The sequence below is a fragment of the Cherax quadricarinatus genome, chromosome 13 (assembly GCF_038502225.1).
Source record: "Cherax quadricarinatus isolate ZL_2023a chromosome 13, ASM3850222v1, whole genome shotgun sequence".
In the NCBI taxonomy this organism is placed as follows: domain Eukaryota; kingdom Metazoa; phylum Arthropoda; class Malacostraca; order Decapoda; family Parastacidae; genus Cherax; species Cherax quadricarinatus.
This window is the reverse complement of record NC_091304.1, coordinates 12409540-12436267: the sequence shown is the minus strand read 5'-3', so window position 1 is coordinate 12436267 and position 26728 is coordinate 12409540. Positions and strand designations below refer to the sequence as shown.

The 26728-nt window shown below is 43.3% G+C and overlaps 1 protein-coding gene across 1 annotated transcript in view; it reads right to left on the bottom strand.

Moving 5' to 3' along the window:
• LOC128688635 (ankyrin repeat and SOCS box protein 8) overlaps nt 1–24515 on the bottom strand; it is a 29450-nt gene extending 4935 nt beyond the window's left edge. Inside the window, exons 1-4 of the mRNA XM_053776556.2 lie at nt 24293–24515; nt 22244–22363; nt 20828–21002; nt 20075–20285 (exon numbers count right to left, since the gene is read on the bottom strand). Of these exons, the coding sequence (XP_053632531.1) occupies nt 20075–20285; nt 20828–21002; nt 22244–22363; nt 24293–24304 (518 nt within the window). The 5' untranslated portion in view covers nt 24305–24515. The remainder of the gene's footprint in view (nt 1–20074; nt 20286–20827; nt 21003–22243; nt 22364–24292) is intronic.
• Between the last annotated feature and the right edge of the window lie 2213 nt (nt 24516–26728).

Here is a 26728-nt window from a genome sequence, read left to right as displayed (position 1 = left end):
TCGTCAGGACCTCTCATCTTGTTTGCAACAAGACTAGTCTTGTTGCAAACCTTTGCACTTTCTCTAATTTCTTGACATGCTTGACCAGATGTCAGTTTCAAACTGGTTCTGCATACTCCAAAATGTGTGCGTGTGTGTACTCACCTAATTGTGGTTGCAGGGGTCGATACTCAGCTCCTGGCCCCGCCTCTTCACTGATCGCTGCTAGGTCCTCTGTCTATCTGCTCCCTGAGCTTTGTCATACCTCGTCTTAAAGCTGTATATGGTTCCTGAATCCACTACATCACTTGCTAGACTATTCCACTTTCTGACAACTGTATGACTGAAGAAGTACTTCCTAACATCCTTTTGACTCGTCTGAGTCTTCAGCTTCCAGTTGTGACCCCTTGTTTCTGTGCCCCCTCTCTGGAACATCCTGTCTCTGTCCACCTTGTCTATTCCGCGCAGTATTTTATATGTCGTTATCATGTCTTCCCTGACCCTCCTGTCCTCCAGCGTCGTCAGACCGATTCCCTCAACCTTTCTTCTTAGGACATTTCCCTGAGCTCCGGAACTAACCTTGTTGCAAACCTTTGCACTTTCTCTAATTTCTTGACGTGTTTGACCAGGTGTGGGTTCCAAACTGGTGCTGCATACTCCAGTATGGGCCTGACGTACACAGTGTACAGTGTCTTGAACGATTCCTTACTAACGTAACGGAACGCTATTCTCAGGTTTGCCAGGCGCCCATATGCTGCAGCAGTTATCTGGATGATGTGCGTCTTAGATGTTATGCTCATCCCAAGATCTTTCTCCTTGAGTGAGGTTTGTAGTCTTTGGCCGCCTAGACTATACTCTGTCTGCGGTCTTCTTTGTCCTTCCCCAATCTTCATGACTTTGCATTTGGCAGGGTTGAATTCGAGAAGCCAGTTGCTGGACCACGTGTTCAGCCTGTTCAGGTCTCTTTGTAGTCCTGCCTGATCATCATCAGATTTAATTCTCCTCATTAACTTCACATCATCTGCGAACAGGGATACTTCTGAGTCTATCCCTTCCATCATGTCATTCACATATACCAAAAATAGTACTGGTCCTAGGACTGACCCCTGTGGGACCCCGCTCGTCGCAGGCGCCCACTGTGATACCTCATCACGTGTGTGTGTACTCACCTAGTTGAGGTTGCAGGGGTCGAGTCCTAGCTCCTGGCCCCGCCTCTTCACTGGTCGCTACTAGGTCACTCTCCCAGAACCGTGAACTTTATCATACCTCTGCTTAAAGCTATGTATGGATCCTGCCTCCACTACATCGCTTCCCAAATTATTCCACTTCCCGACTACTCTGTGGCTGAAGAAATACTTCCTAACATCCCTGTGATTCATCTGTGTCTTCAACTTCCAACTGTGTCCCCTCGTTGCTGTGTCCCATCTCTGGAACATCCTGTCTTTCTCCACCTTGTCAATTCCTCTCAGTATTTTGTATGTCATTATCATGTCCCCCATCTCTCCTGTCCTCCAGTGTCGTCAGATCGATTTCCCTTAACCTCTCCTCGTAGGACATACCTCTTAGCTCTGGGACTAGTCTTGTTGCAAACCTTTGCACTTTCTCTAGTTTCTTTACGTGCTTGGCTAGGTGTGGGTTCCAAACTGGTGCCGCATACTCCAATATAGGCCTAACGTACACGGTGTACAGGGTCCTGAACGATTCCTTATTAAGATGTCGGAATGCTGTTCTGAGGTTTGCTAGGCGCCCATATGCTGCAGCAGTTATTTGGTTGATGTGCGCTTCAGGAGATGTGCCTGGTGTTATACTCACCCCAAGATCTTTTTCCTTGAGTGAGGTTTGTAGTCTCTGGCCCCTCTAGACTGTACTCCGTCTGCGGTCTTCTTTGCCCTTCCCCAATCTTCATGACTTTCACTTGGTGGGGTTGAACTCCAGGAGCCAATTGCTGGACCAGGTCTGCAGCCTGTCCAGATCCCTTTGTAGTTCTGCCTGGTCTTCGATCCAATGAATTCTTCTCATCAACTTCACGTGATCAGCAAACAGGGACACTTCGGAGTCTATTCCTTCCGTCATGTCGTTCACAAATACCAGAAACAGCACTGGTCCTAGGACTGACCCCTGTGGGACCCCGCTGGTCACAGGCGCCCATTCTAACACCTCGCCACGTACCATGACTCGCTGCTGTCTTCCTGACAAGTATTCCCTGATCCATTGTAGTGCCTTCCCTGTTATCCCTGGTGTGTTAGTTAGTTACCATTTTGTCCTAGGCACATGTCGATTAGACACTAGGCCTGTTGTATTTGCGAGTGTGTGTGTGTGTGTGTGTGTTTATGTGTATGAGTGTGTGTGTGTGTATGAGTGGGTGTGTGTGTGTGTGTGTACTCACCTATTTGTACTCACCTATTTGTGGTTGCAGGGGTCGAGTCTTAGCTCCTGGCCCCGCCTCTTCACCGGTTGCTCTTCACCGGTATGAGTGTGTGCGTGTGTGTATGAGTTTGTGTACGTGTGTGTGTGTGTGTGTGTGTGTTTATGTGTGTGTGTGTGTGTGTGTGTGAATTTGTATATGTGTGTGTGTGTGTGTGTGTGTGACTCAACAATCAATATTTGCACCAATAACTCACTACAGTTGTGACCGGGTGTGGAAGTGTGAATTGCTCATTACACTATAATTTGTTCATGATTGTAGCCATGTATAAACGTAAGTAACCATTCTTACAGTGTGTGTGTGTGTGTGTGTGTGTGTGTGTGTGTGTGTGTGTGTGTGTGTGTGTGTGTGTGTGTGTGTGTGTACTTATATGTGGTTGCCCCTCAAGGGAGGTTCCTTGACGCTGGTGAGGGGCTCTTGATCTAGGGAATTGAATCTGTGCTCGTTTCCTGAATTAAGCCTGAATATCTTCCATACCCCCGCCCCCACGTGCGCTGTATAATCCAACGGGTTTAACGCTCAACATGATTATAATTATATGTGGTTGCAAAAGTTGAGTCACAGCTCCTGGTCCCGCCTCATGGCTGGTCACTACTAGTTCTACTCCCGGCTACAAGAGCCTTGCCGTGTGTCTTTTAAATATGAGATTTTTAAATAAATGTCATATAGCTGGTTGGTAAACAGTTAAAGTATATTGACTATACAGTAACAGGTCACTATATGACAAACCGGGCGGGGTTAGAACCCGCGATCAGAGTCTCAAAACTGCAGACCGTCAAGTTAGCCACTGGGCCGTGGTATGGTTTGTTTGCAATCGTGTCATTACGATTTTGTGAGTCACTGTATAACCCTAGTGGGTTTAGTACCTGGTTTTGATTATAATAATAAGGATACAGTAACAGGCTGCACGTTAACTTTTCACCACCAGACAGAAACACTTTAATTCCTAAAATAGGAATTAAGGTAACTGAAGATATATATGCTGAGAGAAATACTTCCCTCACGGCATATATTCTGTTATATAGTTCCTTGTGTAATGCCTACTTCGAAACAGCTAGACTATTATATATATTATTTCATCAACTTTGTAACCTCAATACATCTGTGCCTAGTTGTTTATACTAATTTATCTTTTCACTAGGGAAATGTTTCTTGTTGAGAATAATATTAAGGTTAATGGCGGATAGGATAATGGATGAAGTTTCACAACGATGTAATTTAAGAGTAGTAACCCCTACTCTCTCACTGTTTTCTTTGCAATTAATAACCCCTACAAAAACTGGGGACGAAGACAATCTTCAGAATTATGTATGGGTTCATGTTTGCTAGGACAGTGGAAAATTGCATTTAGCTGAATGTATAATTATTTACATAACAGTAAATGAACAATGATGACTATTATTTATCAGTTAAACAAGTAGGAATTTGGGACACTTAGGTCGCAAAAAATGTCCCCCTTCGATACCTACCACTGTCATATCCACAAGTTGCTCTGAACCTATTAATTAAATGAAATATACATACACCAGGAATACTGGTAAATATATAAATTTGTGGACTGTATATTAAAATAATAAATGGTTATATACACAATTACATAACAGAAGGAAAATATATCTTATTATCACTCACCAATTTGACTGGAGATTAATGTGTATCATACTCAGAAAACCTCACTCTAACTAAATCTATGAAAATAATGCTGGCCAGAATTACACACAAATCTAGAGAGCTTATCTGAGGTTCCTGGAGAGGTCTTGTCCAGTCGCCTGATATCTCAAGTTATGCAGGAATGCATATCCACCAATTTCGCCTCCTATTTGAGAGGTGTCAGCACAATTTTAACCTCTAGAGCACGAAAAATTCTTCCCCATTCACCAACGTTTGTACAAAATTCAAAACCAAGATGGCGAGTGTCTCTACTTTTTTTTGATAACATACTTCTTTTAAAAATACAATATAGGGCATCTATTTACCTATAAATTACCGTATTTCTGGAAACTATATACAGTATTTTCCACACTGCGGCCGGCCAGAGTTCGTTGCTAAACGACTCAAAATACTCCTTCCTTTAGGAGATAATTCCAGCCGGTTCTGGCTTGAGTGGCTGTTCTCCTAGTAGGTCTTACCACGATTTAATTTTCCGGCATCACTTGGTCAGCGTTATCTTCCATATCACTCGTGTCACTTTCCCTCAGGTTTTCATTTACGTTTGATTGAACACCTAATTCCAAGGGAATCAATTTATTAATTGTGCGTAAAATTTCCTGGCCACGACACAACACTTTGACATTCCTGACAACACCTTGTGCATCTGGGTACAATGTCAATACTTTGCCCAAAGGCCACAATGTTCGATGTTGTTCAGTATCAATCAACACAATGTCACCTGGTTGAATGTTCTGTCGATTTACTGCCTCTGTCGCACCATAAAAGTGTTCACGTAGTGTAAGAAGATATTCCTTACGCCACACATTAGGCCAATGATCAATTACTTTATTTAACATTTTAAATTTATCACACAACACTGCCGCATCATTGTAATCTTCATCATTTTCTTCCGGATTATCTCTATAGACAGGGGCAGCTTCCAATTTCCTTCCACATATTAGGTGAGAAGGTGTTAATACATCTGCATCATGTGTATCACTCATGTACGAGAGAGGCCTATTATTTATACGATTTTCTGCCTCCACTAACACTGCACGGAATTCTTCCAAATTAATTCTCTTCCGGTGTAGTACTTTGCGGAGACACCTCTTCACTGTGCCTATCAGTCTTTCATACAGCCCCCCCTGCCAAGGGGCTCTAGGAGTAATAAATTTCCAGGTACACCCTCGCTGGGTTAACAGAGATTGAACATCGTTACTATTATTTAATTCTATCAAGTGTTGAGCACCTGCTACAAAATTTGTGGCATTATCCGAAATCATCAACCTCGGACAGGATCTCCTAGCTGCAAATTTTCGAAACAGCTGTATAAACTGTTCTGCAGACAAGTCCTGTGCCATTTCTAAATGGACTGCCCTAGTAGCAGTACAGGTGAACAAACAAACATACACTTTCAGTGGAACACCATCTGAAGTACCTGTTAAAATTATTGGACCACTATAGTCTACACCTGTTACATCAAATGGTTTCACTAATTGTACACGCTCCTTTGGCAATGGTGGAGGACCTGGGTACATATAGGATCTGGCATCCACACGGCGACATATTACACAAGATTTAATCACCCTTTTTACACTTTGCCGTCCTTGTGGAATCCAGAAAGTTTCCCTAATACAATTTAAGGTATCTTGTACCATCATTCACTCGATCACTGGCAAGACAGTGATGGAGTGAATGATGGTGAAAGTTTTTCTTTTTCGGGCCACCCTGCCTTGGTGGGAATCGGCCAGTGTGATAATAAAATAAATATTGTACCCCACCATGCATTACATTTTTATGGGCATTTAGAACAATCAAATTTGTTAGATGATGAGTTTTGGGCAGTAAGGTGTTTATCATAATCACCCAATTCAGCATTTTGTAACCTACCTCTGCACCTAATTACACTGTTTTCTAAATACAGCCCCAATTTCTCTATTATGGAACCTTTCACAATTTTTCTTTCCATCGTCAATTTAATCTCATTTCCATAGATTTCCTCCTGTACCCTCTTTATCCAAAATTCAAGAGGATGTGAAAGCTTATATGAAATATTCATCTTGTTTAGAAATTCAAACACCAACTTAGTAACATTGATCAGTTTGGGTAAAGAAGAATACCTATTTATATCAATGGATAAAGAAGGACAAACTATTGGAGCGGTGGTCACAGTAATTTCAACAGGAGCAATATACGCCTATTGTACAGGCCAATTAGCTTTATTTACCAACCAGCTCGGTCCTTTAAACCATGATACAGCATTTACAAATTTAGCATAAGGTAAACCTCGAGACAAGAAGTCAGTTGGATTCTCCTCACCAGGTATATGATTAAATGTTAACATATGCTGACCCAAACTATTATACTTCTCTTGCATCTGATTAATTTCCGACTCTGTTTTGTACGTACACAATTTTACTGTTTCCATTATGAATCCATTGTAAGGATACCTCATTATCAGACCAAATTACAGTGTCGCTAATATTTATCTCCTGCAACTTATTTCTTATATAATTAGCTAATTTGACACCTACATAAATGGCTGTTAATTCCAACTGAGGTAAGGTACGTGATTTAATTGGAGGCACTTTAGCCTTAGACATAACAAGAGAAATAACACTATTACATTGAAGATAAGCAACTGCTCCATATGCCAATTTTGAAGCATCACAAAAATGTGGAGTACATTTTTCCCATTTGGATTGGCCACCTGGCATGGGAACTCCAACATTGGAATTTTTTCATAATCACCAATTAATTCATCCCACCTGTTAATGAATTCCTCAGGTAGAATTTCATCCCAAGCACATTTAAGTTTCCATGCTTCCTGAATTAATAATTTCCCTCTTATAGTAAGGGGTGACACTAAACCTAGTGGATCAAAACATTTAGAAACTTCAGCAAGCAAAACTCTTTTAGTTAATTTATTGAGCACACTGTAATTATTAGGTTTTAACATTAACAAATCTCTCTCAGTATCCCAAGTTAAACCCAATACATTACTACATTTTGGCACTTCATCTCCAGGGTAATCTTCACTTATTTTGTCCTTTAATTTGGACGAATTACTATTCCATTCTCTCAGAGGCATATTTGCACTTTGCATTATTTTATTAGCATCTCCATAAGTCATTAACAGTTCCTCTTCAGTTGACGTCACACCCAGGAAATTGTCCACATAAAATTGTTTGCTCATTACTTTACTCAATGGACTTCCCATACATTTAAGGTGTGCATTTATCGTCGCTTGAAGTAGGAACGGACTGGATGTAGCACCAAATAATACGCTCCTAAAGCAAAAGGTTTTCAGAGGGCTAAGTGAGTCAATAGGATTCTCACGCCATAAGAAGCGGGTATAATCCCAGTCAGCCTCTTGTAAACCCACTCTTAGGAAAGCTTTACTTATGTCAGCCGTAAAGGCATAATTCTTTACTCTGAAATTTAATAAGATATATCCTAATTTTTCCGTCAACGACGGACCTGTCATCAGTCATTTAAACTAGGTACATTTTTGTTACTCCTGGCACTACAATTAAACACAATCCTCAAAGGAGTGGTCTTAGAATCCTTCGTCACTCCGTGATGTGGCAAATAGTGACCATAAATTTTGGCTTGCTCAGGAGGTACCTCTTCTATAAATTTGTTAATTAACTGCTCAGCAATTATATCATTATAGGCAGTTAACAATTCTGGTGTCTTACTCAGTTCGCGGAGCTGAGCCTTTAACTGTCCACATGCCATTCTGTAATTAGTGGGCAATTCTGGATGGTTCAGTCTCCACGGAAGTCGTACCCAGTATTGTCCAGATTCAAATTTTACATCTCTCAGGTATTGTTCTTGAGTAAAAGAATCGTCTGGACTTTCTTTATTTACATTTATTCCAATGCTGTCTAATTCCCACAATTTATGCACTGGCTCAACACCATCCTTTATGAAAGAATTATACTGGGGCACGACTTCATGAGTAAGACACACAGTTATGGTATTTGTAGTTTCCTCTAGTCATGCATTATTATTACGAGGAATCCTACCATACATTACATGGCCTCGTGCAGTCTTCAAAAGGGTGACACCACATTTCTTTACCATACCCTTTACAAAAGAGGCATAATAGTCACTACCTATCAAAATATTTATTGGGCCTACAGAATCATCACTTACACCAGAAGGTGCTAAATTTACATTATGTGAGAGTCTTTCTGTAGCTTTACTAAGCCCACTGTAGATATTTTCTCTGGAAGTCTATCTACAATTACTGCATCAACACGTTTTTTCTCATTGCCCAACCTGACAGTTACATAAACAGTGTCATACAATTGAGACCTTTTATCTGAGAGAAAAACAGATAATTTTAAAGTTGTGGGATCTCCCATCTGTACTTTCATACCATCAAGACATTTACGTTTTATGAAAGTACGCTGGGATCCTTGGTCCAATTATGCATTTATATTTTTTGATTTTTATGCCTTTTATCATCGATTTTTACCTGTAACACAGGTAAGGCTACTTCAGCAAAACCATCATTATTAATATTAGCAGCAATTTTTACATTAGCCACTGTTGTGTCAGGATTGTCAACATTATCATTATTATCAACATTATCATATAGACCCTTACACATGACTATATGGTGTCTTCCTTTGTGACATTGATAACAGAAGTTTAATTTGGCATAACAATCCTTTACATTGTGATTACCCAAACATCTGATACATCTGTCAAGTTCCTCCAATCTTTCAACTTTATCATTCCATGAATTGTATGCATTGCAATTCTTAGACAAATGAGTACCCTTGCAGAAAAGACAATCTCTCTTTTCTTTGATTGGTTTCTTATTAACTGGGCTACTCTTAGGAGGGTACTTATTCTTCTTACCTTGTGGAGAATCATTATTTCTGATTCCTGCTACTTGATATGCACCTATGCAACTATTTTTAGGAAATGAATTTTGATTATTACTATTACCTGGAGTTTACCTGGAGAGAGTTCCGGGGGTCAACGCCCCCGCGGCCCGGTCTGTGACCAGGCCTCCTGGTGGATCAGAGCCTGATCAACCAGGCTGTTGCTGCTGGCTGCACGCAAACCAACGTACGAGCCACAGCCCGGCTGATCAGGAACTGACTTTAGGTGCTTGTCCAGTGCCAGCTTGAAGACTGCCAGGGGTCTGTTGGTAATCCCCCTTATGTGTGCTGGGAGGCAGTTGAACAGTCTCGGGCCCCTTACACTTATTGTATGGTCTCTTAACGTGCTAGTGACACCCCTGCTTTTCATTGGGGGGATGGTGCATCGTCTGCCAAGTCTTTTGCTTTCGTAGTGAGTGATTTTCGTGTGCAAGTTCGGTACTAGTCCCTTTAGGATTTTCCAGGTGTATATAATCATGTATCTCTCCCTCCTGCGTTCCAAGGAATACAGGTTTAGGAACCCCAAGCGCTCCCAGTAATTGAGGTGTTTTATCTCCGTTATGCGCGCCGTGAAAGTTCTCTGTACATTTTCTAGGTCGGCAATTTCACCTGCCTTGAAAGGTGCTGTTAGTGTGCAGCAATATTCCAGCCTAGATAGAACAAGTGACCTGAAGAGTGTCATCATGGGCTTGGCCTCCCTAGTTTTGGAGGTTCTCATTATCCATCCTGTCATTTTTCTAGCAGATGCGATTGATACAATCTGCTATTGGTATAATTTTTCCCTTTATGAAACTTGACAGATACCTCAGAATTATTATGTGTTGCATCTTTAAAATGAGTTAGTTGGCTGGTCTGCAACTGAACAATTATTTCTTGTAGACCTAGTCTTATTTCCTCCAGACCAAAATAACCCTTGTGATATTTGTTTGAGATCTATTCAAGTGTTTTATAGTTTAATTTATTCTGTACTATGGCACTCAATAACCAGTCTGATTCCTTCAGAATATATTTATTACTTAAAGTTTTGAGAGTGCTCTCCAGTTTAATTCTAAACTGCTGTAAACCTTTGTAAGTGTGATCTGGAGATTTTAAATTAACAATGATATTCACTAGATCCAACCTACTTTGTTCTATATTACCATAAGTGACCTTCAACAAGTCAACTGCTTCCTTGTAAGAGTCATCTACATTGGGAAAGGCTTGTATCAGTATGTGAGCATCTCCTCTTACCTGTCCTTTGAGGTAAAATAATTTAGTTACACAGGCTAGGTCACTCCTGTCATGCACAGCTGCCTTAAAAATTGACCAAAACTCCTCCCAGTTTTCTCCAGGATTAAACACAGGCAAACACAATTCTGGGAGTTTTGGCAAAGACATATTATTTGTTGGAGCAGACTGACCAACTGCCTGGTTTACACATTTTAATTTATTCAAGGCCTGACTTTTACAAGAATCTTTTCCTCTAATTCATAATACTGATTAATCATGAGATCTATTTCAGTCTCATCTACACAGTTTATTAATAAATCTCCCTCATATTTGTTGTAATATAATTTGTATGAATCATATCTATTCCGTAAAGCATCTAAATACAATTTTAAATCATCAGTATTCACAGTTTCTTGATTCATTAATTCCAAGTACTTATTATATGCCTTGGTTACATGAACTTTTCTAGCCTGTATTGATGCTTTCTTTACTCTATATTCCATATGTTTGTCTTCTATATTAATTTCCTCATTTTCAGCCATGATGCAATGTATTAAATTCAACTTAATAACACTGATTATGTACTAAATTATGCACTTTATAAAGGTAAATAGTACAACTTGCCTTTCAATAAATCCTAGCTACTTGAGCTTAGCAATTACATGTAAGAAAATTATATAAATTTTAAATGTACATTAATACAAACTTGGCTCATCAAAATTAATATTACACAAATTAATAAATCCTTGCCAGAATTTGGCATAGCAAAATTAATATACACATTAATATAATTAGTTACACTTGGCTTATCAATTACACATACATTGATATAAATCTTGGCCAGAATTGGCTTATCAAAATTAACATTATACAAATACATTAATATAAATCCTAGCCACTTTGGCTTTGCAAAATTAATATACACATTAATATAATTAGCTACACTTGGCTTATCAATTACACATACGCTTATACACATTAATATAATCTTTAGCCACACTTGACTTATCTTATCAAAATTAATATTGTAATTATTATAATCCACTACACATTAAATAAATTTGTGAACTTAACATCCACCTCCTTCTGTCATTTCACATATAATTATTAAGTAATTAACTAATTAATGACTTCACTAATTACCTCCGGTTCAAGAAGGACCAACAGGCAAATTAAATGTGGAAAATTGCATTTAGCTGAATGTATAATTATTTACATAACAGTAAATGAACAATGATGACTTATTTATCAGTTAAACAAGTAGGAATTTGGGACACTTAGGTCGCAAAAAATGTCCCCCTTCGATACCTACCACTGTCATATCCACAAGTTGCTCTGGACCTATTAATTAAATGAAATATACATACACCAGGAATACTGGTAAATATATAAATTTGTGGACTGTATATTAAAAATAATAAATGGTTATATATATACACAATTACATAGAAGGAAAATATATCTTATTATCACTCACCAATTTGACTGGAGATTCAAAGTTTATTCTCTATAAGGATTACAATGCTGAGTTTACAGAAATTTGGTTATTGTTTGGTTTACATGTAGTAAAATTGTGATTACAGAGTGTACCACTAGAACGCTTAGCATGGCTAGGCATTTCGGGCATACTTAGTTTTATTCTTAATTGTAAAATATTACAAATTATGAGGTAAGTTGGTATTATGGCTAAGTGACTAAATACTAGTTTGTGAGTTTAGCAATGTGAATGTTTTTGTTTTGGCACAGTACATAGTTTCAGTATTGGAGTATCACAGGATTCATTATTTTAAGACTGAGATTAATATTTCTGTTTATGGTCAAATGAGTGAGTGAGTGTAAGTGTGAACCACCAGGTGGTATTCGTGTAGTTAGTTGACGGGGTGTATCAGAAAACCTCACTCTAACTAAATCTATGAAAATAATGCTGGCCAGAATTACACACAAATCTAGAGAGCTTATCTGAGGTTCCTGGAGAGGTCTTGTCCAGTCGTCTGATATCTCAAGTTATGCAGGAATGCATATCCACCAATTTCGCCTCCTATTTGAGAGGTGTCAGCACAATTTTAACCTCTAGAGCATGAAAAATTCTTCCCCATTCACCAACGTTTGTACAAAATTCAAAACCAAGACGGCGAGTGTCTCTACTTTTTTTCGATAACATACTTCTTTTAAAAATACAATATAGGGCATCTATTTACCTATAAATTACCGTATTTCCAGAAAACATATACAGTATTTTCCACAAGGACACTATGATTTCAAAAGTCTATAATTGTGAATTATTAATTGTTCATAACTCTTTTAACTGATACAGAATAAATTGAAATTTTTACTAATTCTTTTTCTGGAGGGGGCACTAAAGTGTCAAAAGAATATGGATGGAAGATAAATTTTCGGGAAATTCTGCAAATATTTTAAGACTATAGTATAAATTTCTACAATGGTTCTAAGGGCACACAGGTTTTAGGTATAGAAATGTGTAATTCATGAGGGACGGCAACACCGGTGTGGAAAGATCGTAGGACAGAGAGTGTGTTGTGTTCGCTTGGAATATATATCTGTGTTAGTTTACGCACAGATTGGTGACGTTTCTAGTGGTCCTTGGACTGTGTCCAGTGTTTCAGGGCAGTGAGCCACGTGCAGGTGGCTACGGGCCCTGACTGGGGCACTGAGCCTCACAGCTCTGCACCCAGTGTGGGCGGCTGTGAGGTCACAGGCAGCAGCTCTGCTGCTGGCTCTGTCCCCACACCTACAGTCACCATGACAGACCCAGCAGAGCGGCCTAAACGTTCATTGGAATGCGGGGACGAGTTGGAGGACGACGTGGGGCAGGTGGGAGCCCCCACCAAGAAGGCCAAGGATGTAGTAGGGAGTATTGTATCTGCCACTAGATCCATCGGCAGCTGCTACCCAAGGAGACTTGCACCCCCAGATGGCCATAGGGATTGTGGAAGGAAGCCAGGAGGCTGTAGCTCCACAACCGGCAAGGATAGAGCCATCCCAGGTCTCTACACCAGTTGCACTGGCCTCCACAGTGGACGGGGACTGGCTGACTTAACGTGGACGGAGAAATTCCCGCTCAGCTTGGGCACAAGCAACCAGGGCCTTCAACAAATTCAAGGTTCCGGATTACGGGTTTGTAAGGTATCTGGAAGGTCTACCCCGCCTCAAGTTCCACTGCAAGTTCACTCTCAGGAACAAGGTTTTGGTCATTCCTCGGGACGAGGATTCTTACGAGGAATTGAAGGGGCTGGTTGTGACACATCCCAGCATTGTGGAACTGGTTGCTTCGGAGAAGGTGTACAAGGGGTGCTCTTACACGTCCCTGTGCCCCTCCCACTGGACCCCATTTTGGAAGTGCCCAATATTGTCAAGGTGGAGCGACTCTCTGCAACAGTGAACAAGGTGCCCACCCGCCAGGTGCTGATCCACCACAAAGGTCCACTTCCCACGCACCTGGACCTTGGGGTCTGGGGAAGATTCAAGACCTGACCATACCTGTCGGGCCCAGTACAATGCTTCAACTGTCAGGGGTTCAATCATATTGCAGCCACCTGCCAGCGAGAGAAGTGTGGTGTGTGCAGCAAGGCACACGACTCGAAGGACTGCATTGCCATCCTCAAACAGCCAACCGGCAAAGCCCTTCGGCTGGAGCCCAAGTATGCCAACTATTCAAAGAGGCACCATGCCTGGAACTGGAGCTGTCCTGTGATGGTGCAGCACTGGCAGCAGGTTCGTCATCAGAACGATCCGACAGCCCCGACGCCACCCAGCCTTGGAACCACCCAGCAACAGTCGGTATGGGCTCCGACCGTGGTTCCCCAGATACCGCAGGAGGGCAATACCAGTGAGTTCCCAGCACTGGGCTCCCAGCAGTTGCATCAGGGGGCACGCACTGGCTTGCAGCAGTGCGATCAACTATGGGGTCAGATGGTAAGGTGGCCGAGAAGACAGAATCAATGGGAAAAACAGCCACAGGCCAGGAACACTGCCCAGCAGGTCCCAGCTGGGCACCAACATTCCTTGCCATACCTCCAGCAGGCCTCTTCCCAAGGGCAGGCCCCTACTGTGAGCGGCCAGAGTCAGGCAGAGGTTCCCCGCCAGGGGACCCAGAAGCCCATGGCCACTCAGGCTGGGCCCAGGGTGCACCCAGCTTATGCTGCTGCAGTGTCAACAGCCACCCAGACATACCCAGTGACCCAGCACCGACTCGACGGGTCGTCCAGCTCAATGCCTGCAGAGGTAATGGTCGAATCATTTCCCGATCGACTGAAGAAAACCATTGGGGTCATCTCAGCACTCCTCTGTCGCCTGCTGCCATTGGCGGAGGACAGGGACACCTGCAGACAGCTCCTGTCATGGATGCTGGGCATGGCCCCACTAGACAGGAAGGACTCAATGGAACTTCAGGCCATCATCCAGGAGTCCTTCCAGTCTGTGATAGAGGAGGCCCCGGAGCCGCCAACAATGGAAGACGAGTCCCAGGCAGAGATGGAATCAGAGGGCCACCCCCTCTGCGGCCCTTGAAGATCCTCCAGTGGAACATTTGCGGGCTGCAGCGGAAAATTCACTTAGTGATTGAAGCTGCAGTTCAGGATGAGGTTGATGTCTTCCTGTTCCAGGAGACACTTACCAATTCGTCACATCAAATGCAGCCACGTATCCCAGGATTCTCGGCCTACCTTCAGTGCCTGGAAGGGACTGGCAGGGGCACGGCGATCTACGTCAGGACCACTATCCCTCATTCAATCTCCAATGACCCCAGCAACTGTGGGGAGGGTGTAGAGGTTCAGGCTGTCGCCCTACACCTACCGGATGGACCTCTCGTGGTTTACAATATTTACAGAAGCTCTCGGTACACCCTTGGCATTTCAGAGGTGGCAGCACTCGCCCCACGGGAGGGTCTTGTTGTGGCTGGGGATGTCAATGCCCACCACCCAATACTTTCTTCTGTCTCTCCTACCAATGCAGCTGGGAGGCACCTTGCGGCTGTGCTGGAGGAGGTCCCTGAGATCGCCCTCCTCAAGAATGGTGAGCCAACCCATCACTACAGTGGCTGCTTGGACGTCACACTCATCTCTAGGCAGTTGCTCTCAAGTGCGAGATGGGAGGTCCACCCCCATCTCACCAGTGATCACTTTGCAGTGGTCACCATGCTGATGGTCCAGCAGTGCCCGCTCCCCACACCTACCCCCAGATGGAATCTAAAAAAGGCCGACTGGCAGTGCTTCCAGGAGGTCATTGAGCGCTGGTGGGCAGAGTCTCCTCTTCCGGAAGACCCAGATGAGGCGGCTCAAAGCTTGTAGGTGGCTTTCACATGTGCAGCTGAGGCAGCCATACCTAAGATTATAGGTGGAGGGTCATATAAACGTGACTGGTGGATTTGCAATGAGGACATCAGGGAGCAGAACCACCGCATCAATGTCATACGCAAGATGCACAGGCATAATCCCACGGTTGAGTCCATGCGTCTGCTCAGGGAAGTGGGGCGGCATGCATGCCATGTCTCACACAGGTTCCGGCAGGCTATATGGTTCGAGTGGTGTGCCTCCTTCAGCTATTCCTCCACCTTATCTGAGATTTGGACCAAGTTACGATTGGCCACCGGGCAGTGTCGCAGTGTGGCTCGGTTGCACCCAGACCCCGCAATGGAGGCAGAACGTCTGGTGGACCTTTTCACCTTCAGAGCGGCCATGGCTCAACTGCCTCAGGATCTCCAGGACCTCCAAGCCAACCTCCTTCCTAGAAGGATGATGGTGATCCAAGCGGCATGCCAAGTTAAGGACATCACGGATGAAGACTTCACCGACCAGGAGCTCCAGGCAGCCTTCACATCTCATTGGGACACTGCACCGGGGCATGATGGTATCACCTATGGCATGATCACTCGGTCTGGCCATTCTGGACATTCAGCTGTCCTGGGGGTCGTCAACCAGACTTGGCGAGCTGGCAAACTCCCTGTCGTATGGAAGGAGGCTGAAATCATACCGATTCCTAAGCCTGGGGATCCTGGCAGTGTGAGACCCATCTCCCTCACTGGTTGCATCTCGAAGGTGTCTGAAAGGATGGTGTTGGAGCGCCTGAGGTGGAAGCTTGGCCCTCCTCATAAACACCTCTATGGCTTCACCAGAGGAGTGGGCACTTTCGAAAGCCTTACCACTCTACTGGCCGGCATTGGGTCGGTCTTTCTTGACCTTGAGAAAGCTTTTGAGCTAGCAAGTGCGCCTGCCATCCTCTCACTCTTGGCCTGCAGGGGAATTAAAGGCAGGCTGCTTTCATGGCTTCGTTCCTATCTCCAGGACAGGCAGGCCCGGGTATGCTTCCAGGGGCATGCCTCTTCTCTCAAGACCCTGGACAATGGCACTCCACAAGGCAGGGTGCTTAGTCCCACCCTGTTCAATGTACTGATGCACCAGCTGGTGCGCCTGCCTTTCTCCAGAGGCACCTTCCTCCTCAGCTATGACGATGACCTGGCACTTGTCGTACCTAGGAAGCACCGGCTTTTGCAGCGTGACCAGGAGGATCTCGATCTGCTGGCTTCCACTTGCCATCACTTGGGGCTCAAGATATCTGCGGCAAAATCCAAAGCCATGATCCTTTGCACCAGGATACCCAGTCAGAGGCTGCGGGTCCTGGGCATCGACCTGGAGTGGGTTCACAGTTATAGGTACCTTGGCATCTACATTGACAGGTGCCTCACCTTCCGGAAACATGTGCACCACATTAAAGAGAGGGCTCTGCAGAGGGTCAGGGCATTGAGTGCCATGGCCAACCCTAGGGTTGGGGCCAGCCTCGAGGTCATGAGGTTGTTCTACATCCAGGCAATACGCTCCCTCGTTGACTATGGGGCACTTGCTCTGGTTCACGCCAGACCCATAAACATCAAATCCCTCTGTGTCATCCAGAGCACTCCTGTACAGGCCATGCTGGGGGCTCCTAGGTGGGCCAGTGCAGTGGCTCTGAACCTTGAGGTGCAGCTACAGCCTCTTGAAGACAGGATCCAACTGGTAGCTGCCAAGTGGATCGCAAAGTATCTCCGACTCCCAGGGCCTGACAAACTGATGAGAGATTTATGGGTCCGCCAGGGACAGGTCATTCTACTACATCCCGGCCGCCGATGGATGTGGTCGGTAGCAGATGCCACACGGAAGCTCCTGCCCATGACATTGCTCCAGGCGGGAGGCTGCGACAGACTGGCAGCGAACTACACGGTGCCACCCCCTGGGGCACCAGAGCTGTTTGCGGTGCACTGGACAACCCTACCAGACAGCAAGAGGCAATGCACCCAGGACATTCTGCAACGACTTGCCTCGGCTAGCATTGTGGGTGCAGAAGGCCCAGGGTGTGTGCCATATTACACCGATGGCTCCATAGACCCAGTGGCAGGCCACACAGCTGCTGGGATATTCCACAGCGATCTGACAGCAAGTTGGCACCTCCCAGACCATTGCACCATCCTCCAGGCCGAACTCTTTGCCATCCAACAAGCTCTGCAGCATGTTCTTGCAGACCATCAGCATCCCCCCATCATCCACGTTGATTCCAAGGCAGCGATCCAAGTGCTTATGCACAGAGAGCCAAAGGACAACATGCACTTAATCACATCCATCCGGGGTGACCTGCAGACTCTTATGGCCCAGGGTCGCAGGGCTACCATCAACTGGATCCCGAGCCATGTGGGTATCCCTGGCAATGAAGCCGCAGATGAGGCTGCTAGGACTGCAACCCTCGAGGCACAGCCACGCGCTGCAATCTCCATCAGCCTCAGCCAGATTGCTCTGTGGGCTGCTGGTGTGGCCAGGCGCCCATTCCCTGACCCTGGGGATTCACGGAGCCTCTGTTGGTATGTTAGGGCGACCCACAGGGCGCCCCCTCCAAGTATTCGGACACAGTCCAGAGAACTGAGGGTGCATATCCACCACCTACGCTTAGGGTATCCCACCACTGTGCGGACTGTTGAACGGGCACGAGAGGAGCTCTGTGCCCATTGTGACCGAATGCTTCTGAAGCCCTTGGTGCACTACCTGTTAGACTGCCCGGCTACGATGCCCCTTCGCCGTAGACACTTCCCAATGACCCCAGAGGGGCAGGCCCGAGAGGATGAGGCAGCACATCTTATGTACTTAGCTGTCAGGGACTTGGAAACCTTACTTCCAGTCATTGCACGTCATCCGCCCCTCCCCCCCCGCTGAAGTTGCTGCGAGGGCCTGCTTTGGGCCTCCATTGCACTGCACACCAGCTGCCGTCAGTGCACACTAACGTTTGGTACGCCATCTGGCCATAGAGCCGGTGAGGTACCCCCCCCCCTTCCTGCTGAAGACCTGCCACGCAGGTGCAAGTAAAGATAAACGACACTTCCCTACCCGGGGAGCCAATGCCGGGTCACCAAAATGGAAGAGACCCGGGCTGGGATACCATACCGGCGAATCAAATAGAATAGAATAGTGTAATTCATGTGTAATCATCTTTTAACTAACCTGTTGTACAGAAACCATGGTGTTAAGGAAAAAAATGGAAGGTAAGATAAGATTTCGTTCGGATTTTTAACCCCGGAGGGTTAGCCACCCAGGATAACCCAAGAAAGTCAGTGCGTCATCGAGGACTGTCTAACTTATTTCCATTGGGGTCCTTAATCTTGTCCCCCAGGATGCGACCCACACCAGTCGACTAACACCCAGGTACCTATTTGCTGCTAGGTGAACAGAACAACAGGTGTAAGGAAACGTGTCGAAATGTTTCCACCCGCCGGGAATCGAACCCGGGCCCTCCGTGTGTGAAGCAGGAGCTTTAGCCACCAGGCCACCGGGCCACGACATGTTACACCAGTTATGTCTTAGTGCTCAATGAACAACTGGTGTTACCGTAGCTACTCACAAGACCAGAAAACTGGAGGTCCGTTTTCCCCAATTTAGCTAAAATCGTCTCTTAGAAATGATAAAATTCTCCTAAACAGAGGTTGTGACGAAAAAAATTAGATCACTTGAATTTCTTCTTCGATCAGTAATCCATCATCTAAAAATTAACTATTAATTCTATCCTGCATTGTGGCTCAGTTGGCAACCACCTCAACTCTCTCAATGAAGGACCGGGGTTCGATTTCTGGCACGAACGGAAACGCTGGACAAATTTCCTTACACCTATTCTCCCTATTTACCTAACAGGTGGGTACCTGGGTGTTAGTCGACTGGTGTTGGTCGTATTCTGGGAGACAAGATTAAAAGATTCCGATGGAATAAGTTAGACAGTCTTCGATGACAATCTGATTTTATTGGGTTATCCTGAGTTGCTAACCCTCCGGGATAATAATCCGACCAAAATCCTCTTCTTGTGAAACAAATTTTTATGTATAAAGAGATGCAGAAGACTTCTGGTTATTTTCAATGAATCTTGTAGGTTCTTTTTTTCCAAGATGTGACCCACAACTGTTAACTATCTACCAGTACCAGATATCCGATTTGTTGCTAGGTAAGCAAGAGGAGCAAGTGTAAGACGATCCAATTGGTCATACGTCTCGCCTCAAGTGTTGGGTGCGATCATTAGCATCATACTAAAGTTTAAGCGATTGTAAATCTCTCGTCTCTTAGATGTAAATAGCTCAGTGCTACTGGAACCTGCTTGGTTGACAAAATGTTGGAGCCCATCTACCTGGAGTTCATTACCTTTGTAACTTGCTCAGCTATCAAAACTTTGGGGCCCAGTCCCTGGACCCATTATGTACCTCTGTAATCTTTGGCTACCACCCACAGGATGAGTATAGGGTGCGTAATAAGATATTAAACTAAATTAACCAGTCGTTGAACCCATTATGTAACTCCGTTAATAATCTTACCATCACTCACGGTCCCACAGGATGAATACGGATTGCAAAATAAAGCTACACGTATATCAGACGAGCTCAGAGGGTTCTAACCTGTTCCTAACAGCAGGGTGAGCCCCAGCGTCCAGCAAGGTCCTGACCACATGCACTAGGCCCTTCTCGGCGGCCAGGTGGAGAGGGGTGTCGAGGGAGGCGTTAACGGAGGTCGGTGAGGCCCCATATTCCAGCAACATCATCACCAAGTCATAGTGGCCCAGCCTAATTGCTGAGTGAAGTGCCCGGTCACCAAGTTGACTCTCAGGGGCTACACAAAATAATAAATCACACTCTTAGCATTTGCTGTGATATCCTGAGTTAAATCTTAATAATTTATTAACATTATATATCTAAAACATGCAAAATATCTTCAACTGACAGTCTGTAGCAGCAAACGAATATTCAAGCTAAATAGATCGACACCATGCCCAGCCCTTCTAGGGTAGGGTAGGTGCCTGAGCCCGAGCTTTAGCTCATAAGACTGTCATTCCCATTAGCCCCCTTGGGGCGGGGATGGCAGACCAGAGAGGCCTAGCTTGTGGCTAGGCCTGGGGACAGTTGGTCCCAAAGATGAGGAGGTACTTGTGCCTCCTCCCATGGGAGACTTAGGTCTCAGACACTCCCTAAAGAGGGAGCCAAGGCCGGGCCACCACTTGGAAAAGGCCCGGGCCGGGAGAATACCGGCTAATCTTTAACTAACTAACTAACTAACTCAAGCTAAATAAAGTTTATCATGATGATAATGAGTGTAATGGTGATACTGATGAAAATAACGATAATGATACTGTCAGGGTCAAGCAAGTAGTTTACCTTCAGTTGGAGCTCCCAAGTGGAGGAGGAGCTTGGCACAGTGTGCAGCACTGTGGTACAGGGCCACATGCAGCAGTGTGGCCCTCACTCTCCTGGGACTACCACTTGAGGCAGCACCCAGCACCAGGTCGTAAACCGCACCCACCTCTATGTTGCCTGGAATGCACGACACTACCTGGGGGAGTAATAAACCACCTGTGGTAGTCACGACACCACCTGTGGTAGTCACGACACCACCTGTGGCAGTGTTAACAAACTGAGGGAATGTGAAACCACCTGTGAGAGTGTTAAACGACCTGCGGCAGTCGCGACACTGACAGGGGTAATATATGTGTACAACGTGTGTGTGTGTGTGTGTGTGTGTGTATATATATATATATATATATATATATATATATATATATATATATATATATATATATATATATATATATATATATATATATATATATATATATATATATATATATATATATATATATATACAGAGTGCTTCAAAGAGATGGACCAAATTTCAAAGCAGTATATCCTGAAATTGGGTCCATTCTTTGTAAACATCTTGTATATATATATATATATATATATATATATATATATATATATATATATATATATACAAACACTGATCTCTGGCTGAAGGAGACTCGAACCTACGAACCTTGGAACAAGGTACGCAGTGCTATACCATTCTCACCACACTGGACCAATACCTTGGCGTCCAGCTTGCGCTAGACGTTTGATCCAAGGCAGCCAGCTTTCAGGGAGAAGGCTTACAGCTTTTCATCTCATCCCCTGCATGCATCAGCCTTACTAGAGATTTTAACAATGCAAGGAATTCGCAAGAGCAGGCGAAATATACACAAACAGGGGATGAGATGAAAAGCTGTAAGCCTTCTCTCTGAAAGCTGGCTGCCTTGGATCAAAGTCTAGCGCAAGCTGGGCGCCAAGGTATTGGTCCAGTGGTGAGAATGGTATAGCACTGCGTACCTTGTTCCAAGGTCCGTAGGTTCGAGTCTCCTTCAGCCAGAGATCAGTGTTTGTGTATATTTCGCCTGCTCTTGCGAATTCCTTGTGTGTATATATATATATAAGATAGATTCTTTTTAAAAATTACTGTACATTGTACCTCAACAAGATATAAGGTTTTATTTTTCTAAATGCACTACTGTATGGTTGTACGTTTTAATTTGATATATTTTTTTAATATATTGTATGTTTTTAAATTTTGGTAGTGGTCTGAAGTAAAAAATCTGTTATTTATACCACGGACCAGCAAATTCGAACAGACCAGCCAGAAACCAGAGTCCAATCAGGCCAGTCAGCCCACACAATCCAGTTAGACCACAAAGACAGACAGAGCATTCCATAAATATGGCACAGACCATTCAGACCAGAAAGTCAACATAGACCACTCACAGTGCGGACATCGTCGGTAGTGATAGCATTGATGGCGTCGTTGAGTCTCTGGAGTCGTTCTTCTGGCGTCGGTCCAGCGTGGAGGCTGCCCTTTCTTCCCCGGGACGCCAGACGCCCACTCTGTTCGGGGATTAGCTCTTAACAGGCATACGGGGGTTAGTTATTAATAAGTTTATGGAGGTTAGCTCTTAACAGGTGTACGGGGATTAGCACGTAACAGGTGTACGGGGGTTAGTACTTAACAGGTGTACGGGGGTTAGCACGTAACAGGTGTACGGGGGATAGCACGTAACAGGTGTACGGGGGTTAGCTCGTAATAGGTTTACAGAGGTTAACTCTTAACAGGTGTACGATGGTAGCTCTTAGTGGGTTTCGGATACCCATGAAGGTATCATTATCTTAAGACCATACCAGGGTCGGGTAGGTCAGCTGATGCTAGACCAGTTACGGGTCATCATTGGACAGAAACCCCTGTCAAAAGTTTCTTGTCCTGTTTCCTGAAGAATGAACCAGCACAAATATATCTCGGTTGCAACAGGTCACAGGTCACATTATCTGATTATTCTAGGTCACATTCTGCATAAATTATTATACAAAATCACCGTAAATGTTGAAATTATATATAGTCTATATACATACAGAGAAACTCACACATCTGTGCTTACAATCACTAATACTTATTACAGTTGCTAATACTTATTCTATAGTAATTTAGCTTCAATAATCACTAACTACTAAGGGCAACTAACAAAATTACAGTGAATTATGCACAATGATCCACTGCACAAACCCTCATGCAAACACTAAAACAGAAAACAAGATGAGTATTTAAACCTCAACATTATGCAATCTGTTAGGTAAGACACATATGCAACAGTTAGGTATCTTTATTTCGAAACGTTTCGCCTACACAGTAGGCTTCTTCAGTCGAGTACAGAAAAGTTGATAGAAGCAGAAGATACTTGAAGACGATGTAATCAGTCCATCACCCTTAAAGTTTTGAGGTGGTCAGTCCCTCAGTCTGGAGAAGAGCATTGTTCCGTTGTCTGAAACAATATTGTTTCAGACAACGGAACAATGCTCTTCTCCAGACTGAGGGACTGACCACCTCAAAACTTTAAGGGTGATGGACTGATTACATCGTCTTCAAGTATCTTCTGCTTCTATCAACTTTTCTGTACTCGACTGAAGAAGCCTACTGTGTAGGCGAAACGTTTCGAAATAAAGATACCTAACTGTTGCATATGTGTCTTACCTAACAATCTGTCGGTATTTTATACCATTTTAATGTTCATTATGCAATCTGATACTTTAAAGTGTTAACAGGGAAGCTGTTTCTTTCATCTATGAAACCAGTTCTGTAGCCTGTGATCACATTACGATTCATGTTCATCAACAAGAACGGTGAAAACCTGATGAAATAATTACCTTTGCCCTAAAGCTAATTGTTCCTATACTTAAGTCATGTGACCTGATTTAGATCATGTTTACCTGGAGAGAGTTTCGAGGGTCAACGCCCCCGCGGCCCGGTCTGTGACCAACCTTTGCATATAAGTCTCATCCCTTCTATACACTCATTCACCTATCTAGCCCTGGTAAACCAGCGGTCACTGCTGCTTTGTCCCTCTATCGGGCTTATCCTATTGTTTCCTTTTATACACCATCGTTTTATCATGCCCCGGCTATAGGAACCAATACTACTGAAAGCCTTACATTATGACAAACATCCATGCCATGTGATTTTTTTTTCCTGACGAATAACTAACACGTCAGTTATTTAATCTACTGAAGAGGATCGATATGTACAGTTCTCATTGCGTTTGTTTCAGTATCTACATGTGAGATCATCCGTGCCATTAACAACTCTATTACTCGTGCATTTGCAATTATCAGTTACTAGTAATCAACCATTATTCATTACTGTAATTAATACAATTATGTAACTATCATCTTTTCACGTTTTTTGTATGTTTAAAATAACCATTGTCTGTTATATGTATTTAACGTTTATAATAAATTATTGAAAGGGTGAGTATTGTAAGTTCTTACCCTGAACGCCATGGTGGGTATGTTGCTCTCTACTGCTGTGAACTCTTTGGTTGTTCTCACTGCTGTTACTTCTTCCTGGCTGGTTTCATTAACTATATCCAGCCATTAACTTTCTTGTCCCCACTAGGATGGACCACAGGGGTGTGGGGCACCAACAGTGTAACTAGACTGCAGCAGGAGTGGACGCTGACCTCCGTCGGTACATAAAGCACACCAATGACAATTCCTGCAGCCAAAAAAAAAAAAAAAGGATATCCGCTGGTAGGCTAGCATAGCCTTCATTATCACACCGTCTCGTGTTGGTAGTGCTGATATTCGAAGTAAATGTAATGACAGTGATGATATAGTGTGATTATATTTATTGACATGATGGTGATAATATTAAGTATGAAAGTGGTATGCTGATAAACATGATGATATTAATAGTGTAGCAAAACCCCTTAAATAAGGGTCTTAAGTATTTTCTTGCACCTTATTCTTTCTTTGTATGTCTGTTGTCTGTTTCTCTTTCGAATTCTGAAGAATTTATGTTTATAAATCTGGTGTAATATGTCAACTTCACTTATACGAAATCGTACAGAATCTTCTGTATTAAAGACAGGCTCCAGAGTTTTACATAGGAGGGGAGAGGAGCTAGAGCTAGTGTTAGGATATCAGTGTTAAATGAGAGATCGATGCTTTAGTATTTTTTATTATACTTTAATATTTTTTATTATTGCCATGGTGTGGGTGGTAGCCAAAAGATCAGAGGCACATATTGGGTCCAGAGACAGGATCGCAAAGTTTTGATAGCTAAACAAGTTACTGTTAATGAACTGTTTATGCATTTATATCTCGTTACAATCGTAATGAGTCACCCCTACATGAACCAGGTCACAAAAATATTACGCGGTGATGCGTTATTTACAGTGGGTAAAGTCGGGTATTTTTCCAGAATGGTAGATAATATACCACTGTGGATAAAATACTTTGGCATTTCTTGAATATTTCTGAGTGAGTTGTCTCTGAATTCATTAATTTTATCGCAGTCCAGCACATAGAAACACAAAGTGTGACAGTTGTCCATGTGGCAAAGTTTACATTTACTTTGGTCTACATCATCTGGTAGTGGCATTAAACTAATACCTTAAAAAAACATGAATTCTGGAAGAACATGCATGATCTCTTCAGCTGCAAACTCCTGAAAGACAAGACAAGTTGACCTTAGGTGTGCTTTACCAACCAGTGAACCCAAAAAAAAAAAAAAAAACGTCATGGATAAACTTAATTTTGAAAAAAAAATGAGTTTCAAGACATGGAAATGTAATCATCAGGAGGTATTTTAATTTCAGCCACATTGACTAAGAGATATTTGACTTACTAGAAGTTGTTCGGATCTGCTTTTTAAAACAATTCGTGGCTGTACTAATTAAAGAGAACAGACTGATTTAACTCAGACGATCAAGGAAATACTAATACATTGAGTGAAGCTGATAGGTAAGACATTATCAAATTCACATAATGATAAAGAAAGTTAGGGGTCAGATTCAAAAGAGTTGGGCCACTGCTACTGAAATTAACACTTTAGTTTACTATTTTTATTATAATTAACAGTGATGACTAAATGTAATAAAGTCAAACGAAAATGTGAAATAAAGAGGATGTAAATAAGATACTGATGTTAGTCAACAAAGAGAGAACTTGAAACAATGGGTTAAGCTAAGTGAATTAAGAATATTTTATTAAGGAAACATTTCGCTCATTGGGGCTTTTTTTAACCCTTAATAAGTATTCTAAGTATTGCCTATGTGTCTTTACCTCTCAGTCTGTTGATGCTCATACATTGTGCCTTGTACTTGTACTAGATAAAATGAATGTACTAGACAACTGAATGAAAGGTTGGTAGGTAAGACACATAGGCAACAATTAGGCAACTTTATTCCGAAACGTTTCGCCTACACAGTAGGCTTCTTCAGTCGAATACAGAAAGTAGGCAGGAACAGTAGAGATGTGAAGACGATGTAATCAGTCCATCACCCTTGAAGTCGTAGAATTTGAGGTTGTCAGTCCCTCAGCCTGGAGAAGTTCAGTTCCATAGTCAGGAACTATCTGTTCCTGACTATGGAACTGAACACCTTACCTACCAACCTGTCGGTATTGTATACCATTTTGATGTTCATGAATGAAAGGTGTTCCTGTATCTTATAAGCCCAGTTCCATCAACCTCGATACACGCAGCAGAAATTTCTACTGCGGGTAAACAGCCAAATATTTAAGTATGATACACCAGCATTTTCAAAGCAGGCGCAGTTGCAAACCTGGAGAATATACAGAGAACTTTCAGGTATACACAGTTACACTGATTATTATACATAGCAGCATTTGTGTAGAGAACCTAGGATAACCCAAAAAAAAGTCAGTGACTTATTTCCATTGCACATGTATGATAAAACAGCT